The sequence below is a fragment of the Sturnira hondurensis genome, unplaced genomic scaffold (genome assembly GCF_014824575.4).
Source record: "Sturnira hondurensis isolate 20B ecotype Veracruz unplaced genomic scaffold, ASM1482457v3 Scaffold0000880, whole genome shotgun sequence".
Classification (NCBI taxonomy): domain Eukaryota; kingdom Metazoa; phylum Chordata; class Mammalia; order Chiroptera; family Phyllostomidae; genus Sturnira; species Sturnira hondurensis.
The window spans coordinates 12352533-12374861 of record NW_028073511.1 but is presented as its reverse complement, the minus strand read 5'-3'; the positions used below and the strand labels follow the sequence as shown (position 1 = coordinate 12374861).

At 40.1% G+C, this 22329-nt stretch overlaps 1 protein-coding gene across 1 annotated transcript in view; it reads right to left on the bottom strand.

The window, feature by feature from the left end:
- The window catches only part of EFHC1 (EF-hand domain containing 1), a 66906-nt gene that overhangs the window by 21863 nt on the left and 22714 nt on the right, over positions 1-22329 (bottom strand). Inside the window, exons 4-7 of the mRNA XM_037054804.1 lie at positions 16600-16749; positions 15255-15447; positions 9736-9956; positions 1404-1544 (exon numbers count right to left, since the gene is read on the bottom strand). Of these exons, the coding sequence (XP_036910699.1) occupies positions 1404-1544; positions 9736-9956; positions 15255-15447; positions 16600-16749 (705 nt within the window). The remainder of the gene's footprint in view (positions 1-1403; positions 1545-9735; positions 9957-15254; positions 15448-16599; positions 16750-22329) is intronic.

Below are 22329 nucleotides of genomic sequence, written 5' to 3'. Positions count from 1 at the left end.
GCTTATACTGAATGTACTGTCATATTTCTAAATTATCTACATTGTACAGTAAAATGTACAATAAAATACATTCTTTATTTAAAAAATATATTCTTTAAATAAAAAAGAATACTGGGTTGAAAGTTAAAAAGTTGAGTTGTAGTTCTGTCTCTGCCTAAGCAGCACTGAGACCTCTTAGCCTCTCTAATTCTTGTTCTGAATGAGAAAATGGCTATAATATTGTATTGGCTAACTCACAGATAGTGTGCGTGTAACTAACTTCACTCACCCATTCAACCAACAGTTACTGAAAGCCTAAAAAGTATAGGAAGGCATGTCCCTGCCATCAAGGAGTCTGTAGTTACTACACCAAATTTCCACAAGCCTACTCAACTTTCACAGTAACTCAAAGAACTTAATCATAACGTAAAACATTTGTGAACTAGAATTCATATGGTATGGAGTGTTCTGGTTGTTATAGAACCCACTTTTTATTTAAAGCTTTGTTCAACATTTTTAAAAACATATTAGTTAACTGTTATTATTTAACTTTTATTTTTCACAAACATGTACTACATATAGGGACACCTCGTGTTACTGTGCTTCGCTTCATTGCACTCTGCAGGCGTTATCATGCTTTTTCACAGCTTCAAGACAAGACCCTCCACCAGCAAAATGTTTACAACACACATTATTGTAACACTTGCTTTATTGCGGGGGCCTGGAGCTGAACCCATAGTTTCTCCAAAGTCTGCCTGTAGTTTGAAAAGTCATCTGACCCACCCTTTGCCACTCCCAATTCCTATTCCCACAAGTAACTTATTTCAATTTCTGCTATTTATGTCCATAGTTCTAAATAAAGTGCTTCTATTTCTTTTCCTACACTTTCAAAAAAATTTAAAGACATTATCCTATGAATTTCTATCAGTAGTTTGCCTCAGGTAATTCAGACCGTGAGTGAAACGCTCAAATTTGAATCTGTTTCCCCACCTGTGCTCCCAACCACTAGCTGTGTGCCTTCTCAAAGGCAACATCAGTTCAATGGGTGTCAGTAAATAATTCCATTTATTACATTCGATAAATATAAAATACACCAAGCTAGACATGACAGGTAATGCTAAAAATTAGTAAGACATAAATCCCTACCCTCAAGGAAATCACTACCCTGGAGGGGCACACAGACACATAAACAAATTAAATACAAGCCGGGCATTCAAAACTACTCAGTAAACAAGGCAAAAAAGGTCTGTGAATGTTTGAGGAGTAGAGGCAAGGACCAACGATCTAAGACAGATTTTTGTGGGAGATTGGCCTTGAGCTAGGTCTTGGTTTGGGGGCACGATACTTAATTAATACCATCCACCCTGCCTGAAGGTATGGTGCTGAGACAGAAGAGAATCTTAGCACATAGAAATTATCCTCACCAGTGAAGCCAAATAACGAAGCACCTTGTTATCATTCATCAGCATTTTCACAATATCTTTTTTGGGAGGTTTTGGAATGAGAGCAAAGCAATTCTGAGCAGAGTCTTCAACTAGTCCAAAGCCATTGTAGGGAGGTAATTCCTGAAGAAATACAGGAGACAAGAAGTAAAGATGATGCTATTTGTATTAAGAGCTACAAAGTTACTAAGTTTCTTTGGAAAAAATCTAGAAAACATTTATTTAAAAGAAATTAGCCCTGGCTGGTGTAGCTCAGTGGATTGAGCGTGGGCCTGCGAACCACACGATCGCGGTTCGATTCCCAGTCAGGGCACATGCCTGGGTTGCAGGCAGGTTCCCTGCAGGCCAACTCCCAGCAGGGGATGCACAAAAGGCAACCACACATTGATGTTTCTCTCCCTCTCCCCTTCCCCTCTAAAGGTAAATAAATAAATAAAATCTTAGAAAAAAAAGAAATTAAAATGTTTAGAAGACACGTAGTCATAGAAAAACACACCACATATTCCATTCCTCTTTGCTTATAGATTTTGTACCATGACCATCCTCATAGACATGACTGATGATGCTACAAAGTGAGTCTCAGGGCTACAGTGACACTCGCTGAGGCCCACCGACCCCTTACTGCCAAAGCAGGCCCTTCTCCCAGGCCCAGCCCTGGCCCTTGTGATCATCCTACCGTGACTAGGTTCATTTTTCCTATTTACCTCCATATTTCTAATATTTTTATTTCTTGAGTTTTGCCTCACAGAAGAGGGATGACAGCTATACTTACTGAGAATTCAAACTCCTCGTTCATATAGAGCTCCTTTTTCCTGGTTAAGGAGCACACTTGACGAATTTCAGATGTGAAGGTTATTTGGTAAGTAGTGTAGAAGTACAGGATGAGTTTGTCTTTTTCACTCAGGTTCCATGAAAAGCTGAAAGCGTCACGCTAGGGAGCTAGGATTTGTCTCGAGGCTTAAGTCGTTTAGAAGCCAGGTTCCTCTCTCTCAGCAGTGCTAGCTAGAATGCAGCAGAGTTCTTTCCTTCTGGCTCCTTGCTGTGCTTTCTTAGCTAACTCAGCTTGCATCTTGCTTTTCACTTGTGGATACCTTCCCCAAATCTTTTTATAAATTATATTCTGGCACTTTAACAAATTAGTCTATATGCTTCCTGGTCCATCTGAAACAGGATGCTCCTTCAACCAGTGACTCTGCTATGTTCATTCAAGTTGTGGTGATTGGAACACTGGCCCTGGACCCACTTTCCTGGGCTGTAGTAATGTGATCGTCATGGCTGCAACATGACCAGTGGATCCAGTGGGTGGGCAATGACCTAATCTGCTACAAACACCACTGCTCAATGAATATACCAGTTGCCATGGCCAGAGGGACCTGGGGTGACACACTGAATACTGATAAGCCTTGCATTACTCTGGAGTCTAGGCAGAAATTCATCCACATCATCACCCGAGGACAGCAACCCGGCTGGGGGATGGGGACGGAAGTCAAGGAATTTCAAAATAGGGAGGTAGCTGCAAGCCTCTGAGCGCCTTCCTCTCAAATTCCTTTTGTGTTTCAACAGGCTTCTACCTGCTTTTCCTGAGTCGCACCTCATTTGCCCTGCTTGTAATGAAGACCTTCCCTAAATTTCAGCCCATATGCCTGGAGTCCTGGCACCAGGCTTCTCGTACCATACTCCAAGCTACTGCGTGGGTCCTGTTTCAACCTAGATGAGCCATTCCTCTGACTACGGAGGTTATCACTCCTAGATACTCCTGCTCATATGACCCACCCCCAGAGTTCCTGCCCAGGCTTTCCTAACAAAGCAGGTCCACACCAAGTGTGAGAGTCCCACAATCTCTCATATGCTGCTTTTAGGGGCCAGCTACATAGCAGATTAGTTCTTCCAGTCCTGGTTTCTTCCTCTTCCCCAGCAGCACGTCTCCATATGGGAGCCAGCTGGAGCTAGAACACCTCTGGCCATCGTGGCCATATTTACTCATTCCCGATCTCGCAGACCAGCCTGACCTACGAATGTCATGATTCTCAAACTGGATATATGCACCACATGTCCACTTCTGTCCCTGATTATTAGCTTGGCTCCAGCTCAGGAGTGTCCAACCTGCAGCCTGTGGGCCACATGGGGCCTAGGATGGCTATGAATGTGGCCCAACACAAAGTCGTAAATTTACTTAAAACATTATGAGATTTTTTTTGTGTGATTACATGTCACAGTGTATTTAATGTGTGACCCAAGACAACTCCTTCTTCCAGCACGGCCCAGAGACCCTGGACACCCCTGCAGGTCTAGCTAAGCCCCTCTAACCAGCTATAGCATCCCATCCCTGCTTTCCGACTACGTTGTTCAGGACTTAAAATGACTGAGTGTGAAGACTAAGGAGAGCTAAACCGAATTTGCTGTTGTAAGTGTAAGTGGAGCTCTCCTACTTATTTGCAATGCAGACTTCCCTGTAGGCAGAGAGATTTTATTTGTAATATAATTATTTGTCATAGAGAATTTTCTGGGGAAAAAACCCACACCAAACACTATAATTAATGTGCCATATGTATGAAGGTAGAATTAGTTTTATTATACAGAAGGGCAGAGATAGGGCAAGATGAACAAACCAAAATCTACAGTGTTCACTTCTCTCTCCTCTCTATCCAAACCTTTCCTCCTTTTCTCTCTTTGGGAGATAGATTAAAAGAAAAAAAGACGATGGTAATGAGAATGGGTGGGGAGAAGTATTCTGGGACTGAGAAGCTTTTATCAGATCAAAAGACAGGTCTAAGCCATTCACTACAAAAGTTGCACCACTCTGCTGCAATCCCTCGCCATCCCACCTCCTGGTTAGGTAAAACTCCTTGATGTTTAATAGAATCATCCTTGAACTTCGCAATACAACCTCTGGCAAGTCTCTTGGATTGCTATCTTATACTACACTTATCTATAACCTAAAGTGGTGTAACAGTTTGCCTGATCGAAATCTAGATCTGTTCCCATAGTATTTTTTCTTATATGCTCCATCAAATGTTGCCAAAAAAATTGAGAGTGAGGCTAGGTTTTCATTACAATTCTTAATGAGCACACTCATTGGCAAGGAATTCTATCAGGTAAAAAAAAACAAAACTGAGAGCAGGAGGTATACTCATGTGTCACTTAATGGCAGAAATACGCTCTTAGAAATGCACCACTGGGCGGTTCCAGCATTGTGTGAACATCGTGGGGCGCACGCACGCACGGTGGGGCGCATGCACACAAACCCGCACGGCGTGGCCAACAACATGGCTACGCTACATGGAGTAGCCTATTGGTCCTAGCTACAGACCTGTACAGCATGTCACCGTCCCGAATCCTGTAGGCAACTGTAATAACACAGAAGTAAATAACACAATGGTATTTGTGTATTTAAATACTTCTAAACATAGACAAGGTACAGTAAAAATATGGTATAAAGACAAGAAATGGCACACCTGTGTAGGGCACTGACCAAGAATGGAGCTTGCAGGACTGGAAGTTGCTCTGAGTGAGTCTGTGAGGGCCTAGGACACGACTGCACACTGTCATCGGCTTTATAAACACGGTGCCCTTAAGCTACACTAAGTTTATAAGAACATATTTTCTTCAGTGATAAGTTAATTTCAACCTACTGAAACCTTTTTACTTTCTAAAGTAAACTTTATAAAGTTTTGAATTAAAAAAAATGTCAACTTTTGTAATAATATGTAACTTAAAACACAAACGCATTGTACAGCTATACAAAAATTTTTTTCTTTTTTTATTAATATAAGCTTTTTCTATTTTGAAATTTCTTCAACACTTTTAAATTTTTTTATTGAAAACTAAGACACACCACACACATTAGCCTGGGCCTACACAGGGCGAGGATCGACCGTATCTCTGTCGTCTCCGCCTCTTCCTCTCCCACTGGAAGGTCAGGACCAATCACCTCCATGGAGCTGCCCCCTCCTAGGATAGCAATGCCTTTTTCTAGAATCCCTCCTGAAGGACCTGCCTGAGGCTCTTCTTGAGGAGATGTCACTCTCTTCAGAAAGATGTCCATGCTGGTTTGTGGTTTGCTTCTTTTTTACATCACAAATTTGCTTATAAACAGGTGAGGCACCATGAACATTCCTCTCCATGAATGAAAACCTTTTGGTGNACTTAAAACACAAACAGCATTGCATTGTACAGCTATACAAAAATTTTTTTCTTTTTTTATTAATATAAGCTTTTTCTATTTTGAAATTTCTTCAACACTTATAAATTTTTTTATTGAAAACTAAGACACACCACACACATTAGCCTGGGCCTACACAGGGCGAGGATCAACCGTATCTCTGTCGTCTCCGCCTCTTCCTCTCCCACTGGAAGGTCAGGACCAATCACCTCCATGGAGCTGCCCCCTCCTAGGATAGCAATGCCTTTTTCTAGAATCCCTCCTGAAGGACCTGCCTGAGGCTCTTCTTGAGGAGATGTCACTCTCTTCAGAAAGATGTCCATGCTGGTTTGTGGTTTGCTTCTTTTTTACATCACAAATTTGCTTATAAACAGATGAGGCACCATGAACATTCCTCTCCATGAATGAAAACCTTTTGGTGTTGTGGTCCAGGTTTTCCAAATTTTAAAGATGCTTATTGAGGTCTGCAAAAGCTTCTGCTAAACTCTTCACTGTGATTTTTCTTGGGGGTTCTTTTTCCTCCTCCTGCAGTTTCCTTTTCTCTTGCCTCTCGTTCACATACACATTCCAGATCTGGTCCCAGCAACTCTTCATTCATTAACTCCTCAGGAACCAAGTCTAGGTGCTCCTCAGTGCCATCCTCATCCACACCGCAGTCTTGTTGATTTTCGTAAGCTCCTCATTCTTCACAAAGTCTTTGAAGTCAGGGATGACTCTCTTGAGCGTCTTCCTCCAAAGGCCATACATATACTTCTTGTCACCTCACCCTAAGCTCCAGTAAGGTTCCTGATGCAGTCGCAGATGCTGCAGTCCCTCCAGAATTGCGCCAATGCCTTCTCAGTATCTCCCTCAATTGCAGCAATGGCCTGGTCAAAGGTCCTCCTCAGGTAGCAGGCCTTAAAAACTGCTCTAAGTCTTTGATCCACTGGTTGCATCAAAAAGAGGGATTTAGAGGGGGAAATACCACTTGAATTTTGGGATGAAGGCTACCTATGAAAGGAGGATGTCCAGGAGCATTATCAGTAAGCAAAATCTCTATGTTATTCTCCAAAAAGTACTTCTCTGTTTTGCTAGCACAGTAACTGTCATTCAAGACAGCATCTTGGAAGAGGAGCTGGGTCATCCACGACCTCCAACTGTCCCCGTAGTACACTGACAGTGCATGATTTACTGATACGTTTAAAGGCCCTGGGGCTCTCACTGTGTCAGATCACAAAGGGTTTCAATTTGTAGCTGCAGCATTGCCCCCAAGCAAGACTGTTATCCTGTCCTTGAAAACCTTGAAACCTGGCATTGACTTGGCTCCTTATGGATGAAAGTCCTTTCAGGCCTCTGCCTCCAGAATGGGGAGGTTTCCTTCATACTGAATATTTGCTCTGGTAGTTAATTTTGTCCCACAATCAGCTTATCTAGAGCTTCCAAAAATTCTTCAATGGCCCTTGCATCAGCACTCACAGACTCAACATTCATTTTCACATTATATGATAAATAACAATAATTAAATTGAATTGTTTACGTCACCTAGAACTAGCTGTAAATTCGCATTATAGTTGGGACTAGACTTTTCTTTGAACATCACAAACAAACTTTTTGCTCTGGTTGTGATCCTCATGGTGCTGAGAGGGATATGCTTCTGGGTCAGGTCTTCAATCCAGGTCATTAGTAGTTTCTCCATGTCTGACTCAGGCCCTTCTCTGATTTTTGTTGGTTTCACAGCTTTGTCCCTGTTCTTCAAGATTGCAGCCAGAGCTGTAACCATCACTAATTTTCTACCTTCATATACTTAGTCATTTTTCATTTCATTTCCAGATCAGTCACTTGGAGTGGCCTCTTACTGGCCACATTAGCAGTAGATTTATATGCTTAAAGGCCACAATGAGAAAAAAACAACACAACATTAAATTAATCACAAGAGAAAATGATGCAGTCAAGAGATGCAGTGAACACAAAACATAATAGGCGGGTGTGGCATTTTACAACAGTCATTTTTATGTAGGTAGAATGAGTATATTCTAAAATAACAATAAAAATCATAGTATAGTGACTACATAAACCAGTACCATAGTCACTTACTATCGTTATCAAGTATTATGTACTGTATATAATTGTATGTGCGATACTTTTAAACAACTGGCAGCACAGTAGGTTGTTTATACCAGCATCACCACAAACACAATTGTGACATCACAAGGTGATAGGAATTTTTCACGTCTATTAGAATCTTACGGGACCACCATGGTGCACACAGTCCACGCTGACCCAAACATCACTGCATGGCACGTGACTATATAATCACCACCCACACTTGCTTCCAGAAGTTTTATTGCCCCCTGAGAACACACAGTGTACCTAACTCCAAAGTCTTCTCTGTAATTGTTTTTATGAAACCTTCGTTCTAAAGATATCACTCATCTTTTGGGGAAGCAAATACAGTGGTATCTTGGTACTTATTGTTAACTGGTTTTAGAATTCATGATGAATGCCAAAACTGATGAGTACCAAGTGATGAAGAATTTTCTTTTCCAGGGCGGCCTTGTGACTCATACAAGTTCTAGTAAGTGTGATGAGTCCCAAGCAAGCACTGAGTGCTGCAACATTTTTTTCTCATCCAAATGCGACGGGCACCTGGTTTGATGAGGTCTGAAGCTGAGGCGAACCAAGGTATGACTGCACAAACTTCACAGGCAATCTTCTTCAGCCTAGTTCAAGAAACACACTGTATACATACCTCCTGTTTGCTAGGCACTGGGTTAGGGGCTAGGTTAGGCACACAAAGATATAATGTAGTCCCTTTCTGCAAGGAATTTATGGTCTAGTGGAGGAGATTCATGGACAGATATTTTAGTGTCATAGAGAAGTACTAGTGGGGAGAGGCACAGAGTAAGTACCCCAGGAACACAGAGGAGGTGGCCAGTCTGCCTGGAGCTTCAGAGATACCCTCTTGGAAGAGAGAAAGCCTATGCTGAGTCTTGAAGGATAAAAAAAGAGCCATATGAAAAAATGATGGAAAAGTGGTAGAAGCAGGCAGAAGAGCATCAGCAAAGGTCCAGGGGAGTGAAACAGGATGCGGTACCTGCAGCACCACACACAGTTCCGCACAGCAGAGACTATGTTCATGCAGCGCAGACAGCAGATGGGAAGAAGGCAGGGGCCTGGGCTGGAGCAATTTGTTAACTCCTTCCTTCTATTCATGGCTCTCTTTTGAAAAGAAAGAGTCCAAAACATTGTTTTACACACATGATGGCAACAAGGAGATGAGCCAGAGGTATTAACACCTTACATCATACATGGGTAAGGAAGAAGTTGTATAAGGGGCTTCCAACCTGAAGAGGTAGAAAAATATCCGTGCTTTCAGTCCATGATACTGTGATACCTTACTTGAATTTGTTGTATAATGTATAATTTTTAAAACATGCAATTCTCATTTGAAACTCATTAACGTGGTTGAGCCACTCTGAAGGCTCAAGTTTCTCAGTTTACTATCTCAGTGCATTAAAAGCACCACAAACTTTCTCTCAGATCAGAGTGGACCTCTGTGGTACTCCAAACTAATTTTTTGGTTCAATGTGATTCTAAGGAAAGCTATGTTGCTGAAAGAAAGTCATCTTCCAACATCTTCAATTAATTGGTTTTTGCTTTGCTGTCAACCAGTTTTTAAGTCAAAGGGTTTGAAAAACAAGCAAGAAACAATGGAATGCCCTAGGGGTCTGGAATTTTAAAAGATGTCTTTTCAAACAATTAAAATGAAAAAATACTATAAAAGTAATACAAGGCTTGTATAAAAACAGAAAATAAAACCACATAGAATATAAAACAAAGGTCTCTTGACCTCTCCCACTGTCCTCCCATTTCAAATGAAACACTGTTACTGGTACAAGTGCGTATTCATCCTGTTCTTTTCCTCAGTGTACTTAGCAGCTATTGGGAACAGTAATTTATAAAATAACGTCAAATCATGTATACAACTTCACTTTAAAAAGTTATGGACATTTTTCAAGTTAACATGCACGGCTGTATTTTCTTTCTCTCTCTCTCTCTCTCTCTTTTTTTACCAGTCTTACAGTCTCCTAATTATGTAAATGGATATAGTAATTTTTTCTGCCAATCAAAAGATTGATTCTCTCCCTACGCCCAGAACTAGTGTTCCATTACCTGTTTCACAGGAGGTGGTTCCTTCTTGCTTATGTCAATACGTGGTAAATCAGAGATTCCAAACTTTTCTTCATAATACTTTCGAGTAAATGGATCACAATCGTAAATGAAGAAAGTTCTCCCGAGGATGGTGAGTGGTTTCCCAACGATGAAGTCTTTGGCAGTATACCATTCCAACACCTCTTGATCAGAGATTTCCAGCACACACTGCGGGAAGGTCTCTAACACATTATAGCAGAGAGGGAGCAAAGAAAAAGAAACAAATTTTACTAATGAATTTAATTAAAGTGTTTTTAAATGTTATCCCCTTCTATGCCATTATTGTAATATAATTTATTTCTACCTTGATATTTTTAACCCCCACAAATTCAACATTGTTACTTCAGTTTGTTCATTCAGATTTATCACTTTGTCATTTTATGTATTTATCACTTCTTATATCTTAGATCTTATTTCTGGAGTCATTTTCTTCCTATCTGAAGTGTACTCGACACTTCTTCTAGTAAGAATCTGTTGTTAGTAAAATCTGTTTTGTCTTCTGATGACTACAGTTGCTACTGGAAATTAGCTGTCACTATAACTGCTGTTCTGTATGGGTAAATTTGTTCTTGGGGGCTGCTTTTACCATCTTTTGAATTAGGTGTTCTTAAGTTTGACTATGATATATGAGGGCATGGATTTATATTTTTAGAACTTTCTTCAGGTATAATTTACTACAATAAGCTGCACATATTTAGAGCATAAATTATGATGTCATTTGACATACGTATTTATCCTGAAAAAGGCAAGATCAAAGAATGAAAGCCTTTTTAAAGGATAATGAACAGACTTTCAGAACCTAGTGACTTGGGTTCAACGGCTGAGTAGTAGAAGGCTTCTGGTGAGCCAGATATACTTCTTTTGGCATTACCTACCACGTACTGGTAACCTGTAATTATCTTCAACAAACAACTTTTAGAATGGGTAAAATTAGAACTTTTAGATATTTTAACTACAGGCATAATAAAGCATACAATTTGGATTTATCTTTACTTAAAAGAAGACCCTGGTGGAGAGAGCTTTGGAAACATACTCCCATAATTTCCTAACATTGTCCAACACAAACTCTCTGCCTAGTCACTGTCTTTGGACACCCCCAAACATACCATACTTATTCTTACTTCCCAACCTTTGCTCTTATTCTTCTCTCTAAACTGCTCTTTCTCTTTGTTCTCTGCCATTCTAATCAGGGTCCAATCCCAGTTCTGCCACAGAGTCCTCTTTAGTCATATTAGCTCGCATCTCTTCTTCTGAGCTCTGTCACGATGACATGCCTAAGTTATATAATCAGATAATCATGTACACTTTTGTTACTGTTTAACAGCTTTGTTTACTTATGTGACTTGCCTCCCTCATCACTAGAAGTGACTTAAGAACAGCGATTCTAGACTTCTGGCCAGATGGAGGCATAGATAGATATGCTATGCTTTTTTGCACAACCGAAAAAAGCACAACAAATTTAAAACCAGAAAAAACAACTAGAACTGCCAGAAAATTGAACTGTATAGAAGTCCAACAACCAAGGAGTTGAAGAAGAAACATTCGTTTAGACTGGTAGGAGGGGAGGAGACAGGCAGCCAGGGTGGTGAGGATGCGCAGCAAGGTGACAGCTGGCAGACCAGGTGGTCCTACGTTTGTGTGCAGTTAAGTCAGGAGGAACAATGGGGGAGCGAGGCAGACTGCACAACCCAGGGTTCCAGTGTAGGGAAATAAAACCTCAAAACCTCCGTAAAAACCTGTGGGGGTTGTGGCAATGGGAGAAACTCCCAGCCTCACAGGAGAGTTCTTTGGAGAGACCCACTGGGTCCTAGAAGGTACACGAAACCACCTACCTGGGAATCAGCACCAAAAAAGCCCAATTTGCTTGTGTGTAGCAGGGGAAGTGACTGAAAGTGGGGTAAGAGCTGAGAAAGCAGCATTGTTCCCTCTCAGATCCCTCCCCCACAGACAGCACCACAATGCAGTGAAGTGGAGGGACCTGCCCTGGTGCATACCTAATGCTCCGTTCCTTTCAACATAACAGGTGCACCCAGACAAAGAAAGATGGCCCAAATGAAAGAACAAATCAAAACTCAAAAAAAAGAACAAAGCAATGAGAAGACAGCTAATCTATCAGGTGCAGAGTTCAAAACTGGTAATCAGAATGCTCACAAAAATGATTAAGTATGGATACAAAATAGAGGAAGAAGTGAAGGGTATGCAAAGTGAAATAAAGAAAAATATATGGGAAACTAATAGTGAAGGGAAAGAAACTGGGACTCAAATAAATGATTTGGAACAGAAGGAAGAAATAAATATTCAACCAGAACAGAATTAAGAAACAAGAATTAAAAAAAAAAGACATGAGGCTTAGGAACCTCTGGGACAATTTTAAGTGTTCAAATATCTGAATCATAGGGGTGCCAGAAGGAGAAGAGGAAGAGCAATAAATTGAAAACTTATTTGAAAAACCAATGAAGGAAAATTCCCCAATCTGGAAAAGGAAATAGACTTCCAGGAAGTTCAGGGAGTCCCAAAGAAGTTGAACCCAAGGAAGTACAAACCAAGGCACATCATAATTACATTACCCAAGATTAAAGATAAGGAGAAAATCTTAAAAGCTGCAAAAAAAGGGAGACAGTTACCTTCAAAGGAGTTACCATAAGACTAACAGCTGATTTCTCAAAAGAAACCTTGCAGGCAAGAAAGGGCTGAAAAAAAGTATTCAAAGCATGAAAGGCAAGGACCTATATTCAAAATTACTCTATCCAGCAAAGCCATCACTTAAAATGGAAGGGCAGATAAAGTGCTTCCCAGATAAAGTCAAATTAAGGGAATTCATCATCACCAAGCCCTTACACGAAATGTTAAAAGAACTTATCTAAGAAATAGAAGAAGATCAAAACTATGAACAGTAAAATGATAACAAACTCAACTATCAGCAAGTGAATCTAAAAAAAAAGACAAAAACAAAAATTAAGCAAATGATTAGAAGAGGAAAAGAATCACAGAAATGGAGATCACATGGATGATTATCAGTGGGGAGGGGGAGTGGGGAGAATGGGGAAAAAGTACAGGGAATAAGAAGCATAAATAGTAGGTACAAAATAGACAGGGGGAGATTAGCAATAGCATAGGAAATGGAGAAGCCAAAGAACTTACATATATGACCACAGACATGAACTGAGGCGGGGGAATGCTGGTAGGAGGAAGGGTGCAGGGTAGAGAGGGATAAAGGAGAGAAAAAAATGGGACAACTGTAATAGCATAATGAATAAAATATACTTTAAAAGTTTACACACACACACAAAAAAGAACAGGGATTCTGGGTCTGGAAATTACATTTCCACTTTATCCTCCAGAGCACTTAGCACATGAACTAGCACCCATAGCACACATTTCACTCTTGTTTAATCAAATTTAGTAAAAATCATCCATTAGATAAGTGCCTTTGAGAGTCAAATGTCACCTCTTTAACACCACAGTTCTAGTTTAAAGGAATTATTTAGCTGATGGAAACTTCACCTTTTCTGGGCCTCAATAACTTTCCCCAAATGATGTTTCCTTTTTTTTAAGGTTTATTTATTTATTTATTTATTTTTAGAGAGAGGGGAAAGGAGGGAGAAAGAGAAACATCAATGTGTGGTTGCCTCTTGGGCACCCCCAGCTGGGGACCTGGCCCACAACCCAGGTATGTGCCCTGACCGGGAATCAGACCAGTGACCCTTTGCTTCACAGTCTGGTGCTCAATCCACTGAGCTACACCAGCCAGGGCGTGCTTCCTATCTTTTAAAAGAACCATATGTATGTCACCACACTGCCTCTCCATATAACTGATGAAAAGCTTGTTCAAGTTTGAGAAGCTATAGAACAGGACGATTACATATTGAAAATTTTAGACATAGGTCACATTGATAATAGCAGAGACAAATATGGATCCTGAGATTTCAAGGAATTTAGTTTAGTGACACTTTTTTTTATGTTACCCTGACTACTTTCCCATTCCTTTCTTGCAATCTAAATCTGCCTTTATTAGCTCCAGATGGCAGGAATTTCAGGCTCATTTAAATAATATGAGAGGCCAAAATTAGTACATTAGCACCAATGTCTGAGAACTCTAAGAGGCTGTATAGGAGGCTAGGTGTTAAGAACATGGTGGGCAGCAGCTGGATGTTGAACTAGGGTTTAGATCCAGTTGTTGCTAGCTGAGAATAGAAGCTGTGTTAGCAATTGTTCTCATTTTTCAAAAAAATAGACTTTTAATGTTAACTCCCTTAATTTAAAATGATGACAGTTTTTATTCACTTTTATTCTCTTCCCCAATCTCATTTTCCTCTACCTCACATGCAACCATTCTAATACGTGACTTTTTATTATGTGTATTATGTATATTGTTTTGTGTGCATTTTACTTTATGTAACTGTTACTGCGTTATACGTCTGTTTTCAATTTCTTTTCTATAGAACACTAGGTTTTTCAGATGCATCCCTCTGCTTTTATTCACTGCTTCTACTTACTACATGCCTGTCAAGGTATACCTTCATCACATTTTGTTTATCCCCTCTCTCAGTAACAGAAACCTCCAATTCCTTGCCCCCAAATGACACTGCGTGTTTTGAAAAAACACTGTGCAGGCCAAGAAATACATGTGGGTGGGTTGAATCCAGCCTTTAGACGGCCACTTTGTTCATAGCCTCTAATCTCGATTTGTTGTAACCTCTAAGACAAACCTCTTGCTCAATACCTGGAATTTCTTATCTCCTTGATCCAAAAAAGGAAAAAAAAGAATAAAGGGGACAAAAATCAATGAAAATTTACAGAATTCTTTTCGCCATCCAAGCATGAGCGATATCATTGCATGACACCAAGATGACATTTTTGTAAGAGAAAATTCTTAAACTGCTAAGGAAGCCTAAGTACCCCAGAGAAATACTGATGGATGGCCGGTGTCACCTGTGTTTTGCTGCATCCTCACTCTCCAACCCACTGGGTTATGTTATACCAGCAAGGAAAGAACAAGTGTTGATACAATGAGGCTCCACCTCTATGAGTCACAGACACGCCTTTTCCAATCTCAAATTACCCCGAACAGAAACTTCCTTTTCCACACAGTTGAGGCAAGAAGCAAAGCCAAGGAAGCCCATAAGGAAGTGGTAAGCTGTATCTGAATGAGAACAAGCTTGTTTTAGAAATGCACTAAAAATCCAATATTAAGTTGTTTTGGTTCAGAAGCCTTGCTCTTCCACACTTTAATGAGTCTCCCACAGCTGTGTTGGTGGCATTTCCTGATTTGGGCACCAGTCATTTCCACCTGACCATTTTAGAGGCGAGCTGAGACCAAGGGGGCAAGTAAAGGAGAGAAATTAAGAAAAGGAGTTTTTTGAGTTCCTACAAGAACACAAGAGGCTCCCAAGTGCAAAGGGGAATGACCACATGAAGCAACTCCTTTGAGGTCTAAAAAAGGGCCCCAATTATCAGAAGAGGAATCAAATCAAACATACTTGAATTCTTCACCAAAACCTTGGGCATGCGCTGGCGGTTCATCAGGAGAGGAAAGGGATCTCGCCCATCATTCTGTTCATGGACCTCTCGAATTTCTATTGTATCATCCATAAGATAGTAATGAATGATGTAGTTCCGACATTCACCAAACATGCTGTCTGTATCATCCCAGATTGCATAGAATCGAAGAACCTTTGAGAAATCCAGAGCAGTGACTTGTATATGAGTTGTACAAGTGCAGAGTTTAACTTAGTTACTTTGGCATTTATATATCAGACAATAATGAAACAAATTAGCTAGCAAGACAATGAAGCAATCTCAGATGGTTCATAAAAAGGAAATATGAAACACACAAAAATATCTGAAATTACATATCACATGTCAAAAGCTGAAAGATATTAATAGGCTTACAAATTTATGCTGAGAAAGAATTCACTTTGATCCAAAATATTAGGGAGTGAAAGAGAAGGTGAGTTAAAAGAGCAAAGGATACTGTATACAGTGGTTTATTTGTATTAATAAAGATACATATGAATGGTTTATATATAATTAGCATGGAAAGAATTTTCATTTATCAGTCTTTCTTTTAGTTCCATCAACACATATCTTCTAGTACCAGTATCAACAACACAATCTTTAAATACAAAATTATAACAGATACATGATCGGTAAAATAATGTCCTTAAAAAACTATGATCATGCTAGGTAAAATTTTCTGCACTCAAAGGAATGACATTTCTGAGAGAGAAAAAAAGCAGCAAAGAAGCACTGAGGTTGATGTCTCTGTTTTCTCTTCCCCTTTAGCACGCAGAGGAAGACTGAAATCCGTTCTCTGCACAGGCCCACAAGGGGGATGGTAGGAAGGCTGAACAGAGTGGAAAATACTCGGAGCATCTGGACTTACCTGTACTTATACACTAACAGAAAGTTTAACAAGGAAGCATCTGAGTGGGATTTCTGTGACATTACTATTTTAACATGAGAAACCCACATATATGCAATACCTTTGAAATTTCTCAATAATCCACTTAAGTTTCCCACTGGATTCTATGAGATCAATCCATATTTGGGAAAGAAGTTGCTGGCTGGAAATGTAAAGCGGGAAGCGGACGTAGCCCAGGAAAGCTTTAAGATTTAAAAGTTCCATGGAACTCACTACAATTCCACAATCTTCGCTGGACCTAATACAAAACTGAGGCATTCCTATACCTCTGACTCTAGATGAAACTAGCAAAATAGCACTGTATTCAAGTGGTTACATTATAGATGTAGAGTTTCCAAACACACATCTACCAGAGCAGCTTGCTACTAAACACCGCTACATTTGGCAAGGGGTACACTTACTTGTTTGTCAAAGGCGAGAAACTGCTTGAGCTGATCAAAGTCCGACGGAGTGACGTACTTACGAAGAGGCTGTTTCCGGAGTTCGATGTAAGGATCGAGAGCCATCGTCTCAGGTGGATTTAATTCAATTCCTTGACTTTCCAAAAATACCTAAATATTTTAAAATTAATACTCATCATCTTTCTAGAAGCTTCTTAAAGTAAGCATTAACTGATGGAGTGAAAGTAAGTGTATTAATTTCTATACCACTGCCCAGGTTAACCACTAATTAGCAGTTTGAGAGTGTACTGAGCCTCCAATGGACAGTACTGAGTAGTACTGAGCCTCCAATGGACAACTCAGTAATGCAGATAATAATTGATAATTACCTTAAGTGTTCTATGTTATAAAATTGACAGGCAATATGACAAACTCCAAACATGAACTCAGATCAATGACATTTAGTTAGGTGCCCAAGCACAGAGTGAGGCCTAGGATTACCTACATACACCCCTGTGAAACCCAACCATAGTTTCAAACAGTAAGTAATTCACATCAGGTATAGGGACAGGCTGCACCATGGCAAAGTTAAGCTGAAGTCAAATTCCCAACTTTCCAACTCATTTAAAACAAGTATATGATTAAGTCTTCCCTACACAATAAGAAATCATACCCAATGAGACCAGAAAATGTTTTAGCAAAACAGGAAAGGCAAATTAAGTGTTTAAATATCACCAGAAAAAAATACAGAAAGCATATAAATTTGGCATGATCTTAGATTTTATTTTGCTAATCATCCATAAATATATTATTTTTAGAGTTACTATCTTTTAATACAACTTGACAATTTCTTCTTAAAAGCACCACAATGAACTATGCTTTTTTTGATTATCCAAACAAAAACAAAACAAAACAAAAAAACCCATTACATGAGATTTGCTTACATTCTGGAACTGGAAATTAACCTGAAATCTGGGTTTCTTTTGGGAATTGTGTGGTTTGCTTTTGAATTCAGTAGAAAATATACAGAACACAGAGACAAAATATTTGCTCCTAGAATCACCTCTGCAGCTAATGCACTTGTAATCTTAGTATTTAAAGTTTTACTAGGCAGTCTCCGATATCCTTCAATACTAAAATATTGTGATTTTAAATGTGTATTAGAAGTACTGAGCTGGAGATAATGACTAGCAATAAAAATTCTCCTCTCCCTTGAGATGGTGTATTAACGTAGCAGGATGATTGATTTAAGCATTTAATGGGTGTTTTAGTCCTTTCTGTTGCTTTCAACAGATAACTGGGCCCTTTGTAAATCTTACTTTAGGGATTTGGGGGGAATGTAGAAGCTTCCGGAGGTTGAATGTTCTTTCTTGTCTCTTAGATAAAGCTTAAACTCTTTGAGGAGATTATCCTAAGGTGTCCCAGACGGAGGGGAGAGAAGGGAATGGCTTTGAGGGCAACAGGAGAGAAAGGGGGAAATGCCCCCAGACCAGAAATTAGGCACAGGTTGGTGGGTCTCAGAAGAGCAAGACTCTACATATGACCTGTAGGCGTGCTCTGAGCAGCCAGTGAGGTGCATTCAGTCTCAGGTATTCAGAATCCTGGTGTCTTACCAAGTACCCAAACATCAAGGGGGTGTCATTGGACAACCTGAGAACCCTGGCAAATGACTCCTTTAGGTATGGGAGTGCTTCCTTGTTCTTAGGGCTTGGAATCTTTGGAAAAACTGAGACTGAATAGAAATATGAGCTCACTTGGATTGGGGCTCAAGTATTTTACTGATTATGCTATTACAGCTGTCCTGATTTTTCCCACTTTGCCTCTCTTCCACCCAGCACCACCGCTCCCTCAGGCAATCTCCCCACCATCATTCATGTCCGTGGGTCAAGCGTGTAAGTTCTTTGACAGCTCCATTTCCTATACTGTACTTTACCTCCCCATGGCTATTCTGTAACTATCTGCTAGTACTTCTTAATTCCCTCACCTCTTCACCCATTATTCCCCACAACCTCCTCCCATCTGGCAACCATCAAAAACTCTCTGTATCCATGATTCTGTCTGTTCTTCATGTTTACTTAGTCTGTATTTTAGATTCAAGTTGTTGATAAACTTGCATTTTTTGACATTTTATTGTTCACAGTTTTATCTTCTTCTTTGTCTTAAATAGGCCCCCATAGCATTTTGTATAATAATGGTTTGGTATTGATGAACTCCTTTAGTTTTGTCTTGTCTGTGAAGCTCTTTATCTGCCCTTTGAATCTAAATGACAGCTTTGCTAGGTAGAGCAATCTTGGTTATAGTTCCCTGCTTTTCATCACTTTGAATATTTCCCACCAGTTCCTTGCAGCCTGCAAAGTTTCTTTTAAGAAATCAGCTGACAGTCTTATAGAAACTCCCATTTAGGTAACCTCTTTCCTCTTGTTACTTTTAAGATTCTCTATCTTTAAACTTCGGAATTTGAATTATGATGTGTTTCGGAGTGGGCCTTTTTACATCCATCTTGTTTGGAATGGTATATGCTTCCTGGACTTGCACGTCTATTTCCTTCACCAAATTAGGGAAGTTTTTTTTTCCATTATTTTTTCCAATAGATTTCCAGTTTCTTGTCTTTTCTCTTCTCCTCTGGCACCCCTATGATGCGAATGTTGGAGCTTTTGAAGTTGTACCAGGAGCTGCTTACACTACCCTCATTGGTTTGGATTAATTTTTCTTTTTATTGTTGTGATTGGTTGTTCTTGCCTCCTATGTTCCAAATCATTGATTTGATTCACGGCTTCAGCCACTCGACTGTTGTTTCCCTGTAAATTGTTCTTTACTTCAATTAGTGTATCCTTCATTTCTGACTGGGTCTTTTTTATGCTGTTGAGGTCCTCACTAACTTCCTTGAGCATCCTTATAACCAGTGTTTTAAAACTGCATCTGGTAGATTGCTTATCTCCATTTTGTTTAGCTCTTTTTCTGGAGTTTTAATCTGTTCTTTCATTTGGGCCATGTTTCTTTGTCTTTTCATTTTGGCAGCTACCCTGTGTTTGTTTCTATGTATTAGGTAGAGCTGCTTTGACTCCGTGTCTTGGTAGAGTGCCCTAAGATAGGTGGCTTATAGGATCCAGTGGCAAAGCCTCCCCATCACCCAAGATGGGTACTTGAGGTGCACCATTCATGTGGGCTGAGTGCACCCTCTTCTTGCAGTTGAGCCTTGGTTGCTGTTGGCAGGTCAATGGGAGGGATTTACTCAGGCCAGTCAGCTGCAAAGATTGATTACTTACCCCTAACCTCTGCCCTCTGTGGAGGATCAGCTGTGCAGGGGCAGGGTGGTGGTGCTCCAGTGTGGTCTGTAGCTGTCCACTGGGTGCGCAGGCCCTAGGATTTCCCAGGTGATGCAGGCTAAGTTCAGCTCCCAACTGTGTTTTGCTTGGGGCCACCCTGCATAAGCTATAAAGCAATCTGAGATGGTGCTGGGCTTGGAGATTCCCAGGTGAAGCCAAGCTGTGAATCTAGGCTGGTTGCTTCTACTGTGGAGCCTGGGGTTCACTGAGGCCAGCTGTTGCTCATTTGATAGGATTTAGGAAGATGTAATGCAGGAGCCAAGACCAGCCATTCATATGGAACAGCAGCTTGTGTGGGCCTGTAAGCTGGGTGGGGCAGCATCTCTGGGGATCTCCAAGATAGGTCAAACAGTGTTGTCGGCTCCCAGATGGAATGGTTTAGCAATGGGACAATGGCCTCTGCTCACCTTGATGCCAGACACTTCAATTTCTCCCTGTATACCACTGGTGCCTTTCAAGCTGCTACTCTGGTGCTGGAGCTCAGAGGGACTGAGTCTGAGTAAGTTCGTGTGTGGGTTTTTTAAGAGGAACTACTTGGAGCTCTAGCAGTTTCTTCTAGTGACTCAATCCCCACTGTTTTTTGCAGCCAAAAGTTGTAGGGACTTATCTTCCTGGCACAGCAACCCTGGGCTGGGGGGCCTGATGTGGGGCTGGCACTCCTTGCTCCTGAGATATCCCTCCAAAATTTCTATCATGATATATGGGCAAGGGACCAGCCCATTGTACGTCTGCACCCCTCTTACCAGTCTGCATGGATGCAGTTTCTCTAATTGTGTAGTTGTCAGACTTCCATTCATCTTGGTTCTGAGAGATGGTTGTTCTATATTTTAGTTGTAATTTTGATATGATTGTGTGAAGAGGTGAGCCGTGTCTGCCTATACTATACCTTCATCTTGACTGGAAGTGTTTTAAGTCATTTTTAAAAATAATAGTTTTGCATCCTGGCTGGTATGGCTCAGTGATTGAGTACCAGCCTGTGAACCAAAGGGTCACTGGTTCCATTCCCAGTCAAGGCACATGGGTTGTGGGCCAGGTGCCTAGTAGGGGGTGTGTGAGAGGCAACCACTCATTGATGTTTCTCTCCCTCTCTTTTTCCCTCCCTCCCCCTCTCTATAAATAGATAAAATAATTTTTTAAAATAATATTTTTGCACACTTGCATTTATAGAGTAGGATTCACATCTGTTTCACTAGTCATAATACTTTACTGAAGATAATAAATTATAAATCTCTGATTTCTGGAGCTTTATTTTTTAATGTATTCAGTTTATTCTGTCAATAGGACCAAACATTCATTTGGTGTAATCAGGAAGGGGTACAAAGGGATGGTGGTGGTGATACATTTAAAGAGGGGTGTTTCCTTGTTCAACTCACCACCTACAGACAACTACCTTTGTTATTTACTCATCAGTCCAGCCCTAATGAAAACCATTGAATTAGGTAAGATGTGCATAATTTTATACTATTAAAGGAGACAACTTCTAACCTGACAGATCAATTACTGAAAACATTAACTCAATCTAATCATCAGTATCCAAAATACAGCTTTAGTGTATTACCAGTCTTTAAAATACAGTTGATCCTCATTACTCACAAATTCTGTGTTTGCAAATTTGCCTACTTCCTAAACCTTATTGGTAACCTGCAAATCAATATTTGCAGTGATTTAGAGGTCCTCCACAGATGTGCATGGAGTGATGGAAATTTGAGTTGCCTCATGCTCACATTCCTAGCTGAGGTTGAACAAGATAACATTCTGTTGTATTTCAGCTTTTGTATTGAAAAAGTATCCTTTAGTGCCACTTTTCTCATTTTGTGCTTTTTGTTGGTGATTTTGTTGTTTAAAGTGGTCCCCTCCTTAGTGTCAAAGTGCTGTCTCATATTCTACATGAGATATGAAACTTTCATGTACTCATATTCGACATGAGTACATGAAAGAAGGCTGTGGTATGTACTTAATGCAACTAAACTATACATCTAAAATTGTTAAAATGGTAATTAAACTTTATGTTACATATATTTTACCAATTTTTTTTTTTAAAAAAGTGGGTGTGATGTCCCTGAAGGAGAAAATACATGTGTTCAATAAGCTTCATTCAGGCATGAATTACAGTTACAGTGCTGTGGCCATGAGTTCAATGTTCATGAATCAACAATATATTTTAGAGATGGCATCTTGAAACAAACACACATAAAATAAAGTTATGTATTGATGAGCTGATGAAAATGTTATGACCAGAGACTTGTAGGAACCTAATCCTGTGTTTCTCCTAGGAGCAATGGTGCAGTGTTTGCTGATTAAGTATTTGTGGCAACTTTAAAGAAATAACTACCATGACTAATAAGAATTGGCCAACTGGCTTAGATCAGCTGTACAGTGATTAACTTGCAAATGTTCAAATTGTCCATGAAGACACAGTTGTAAG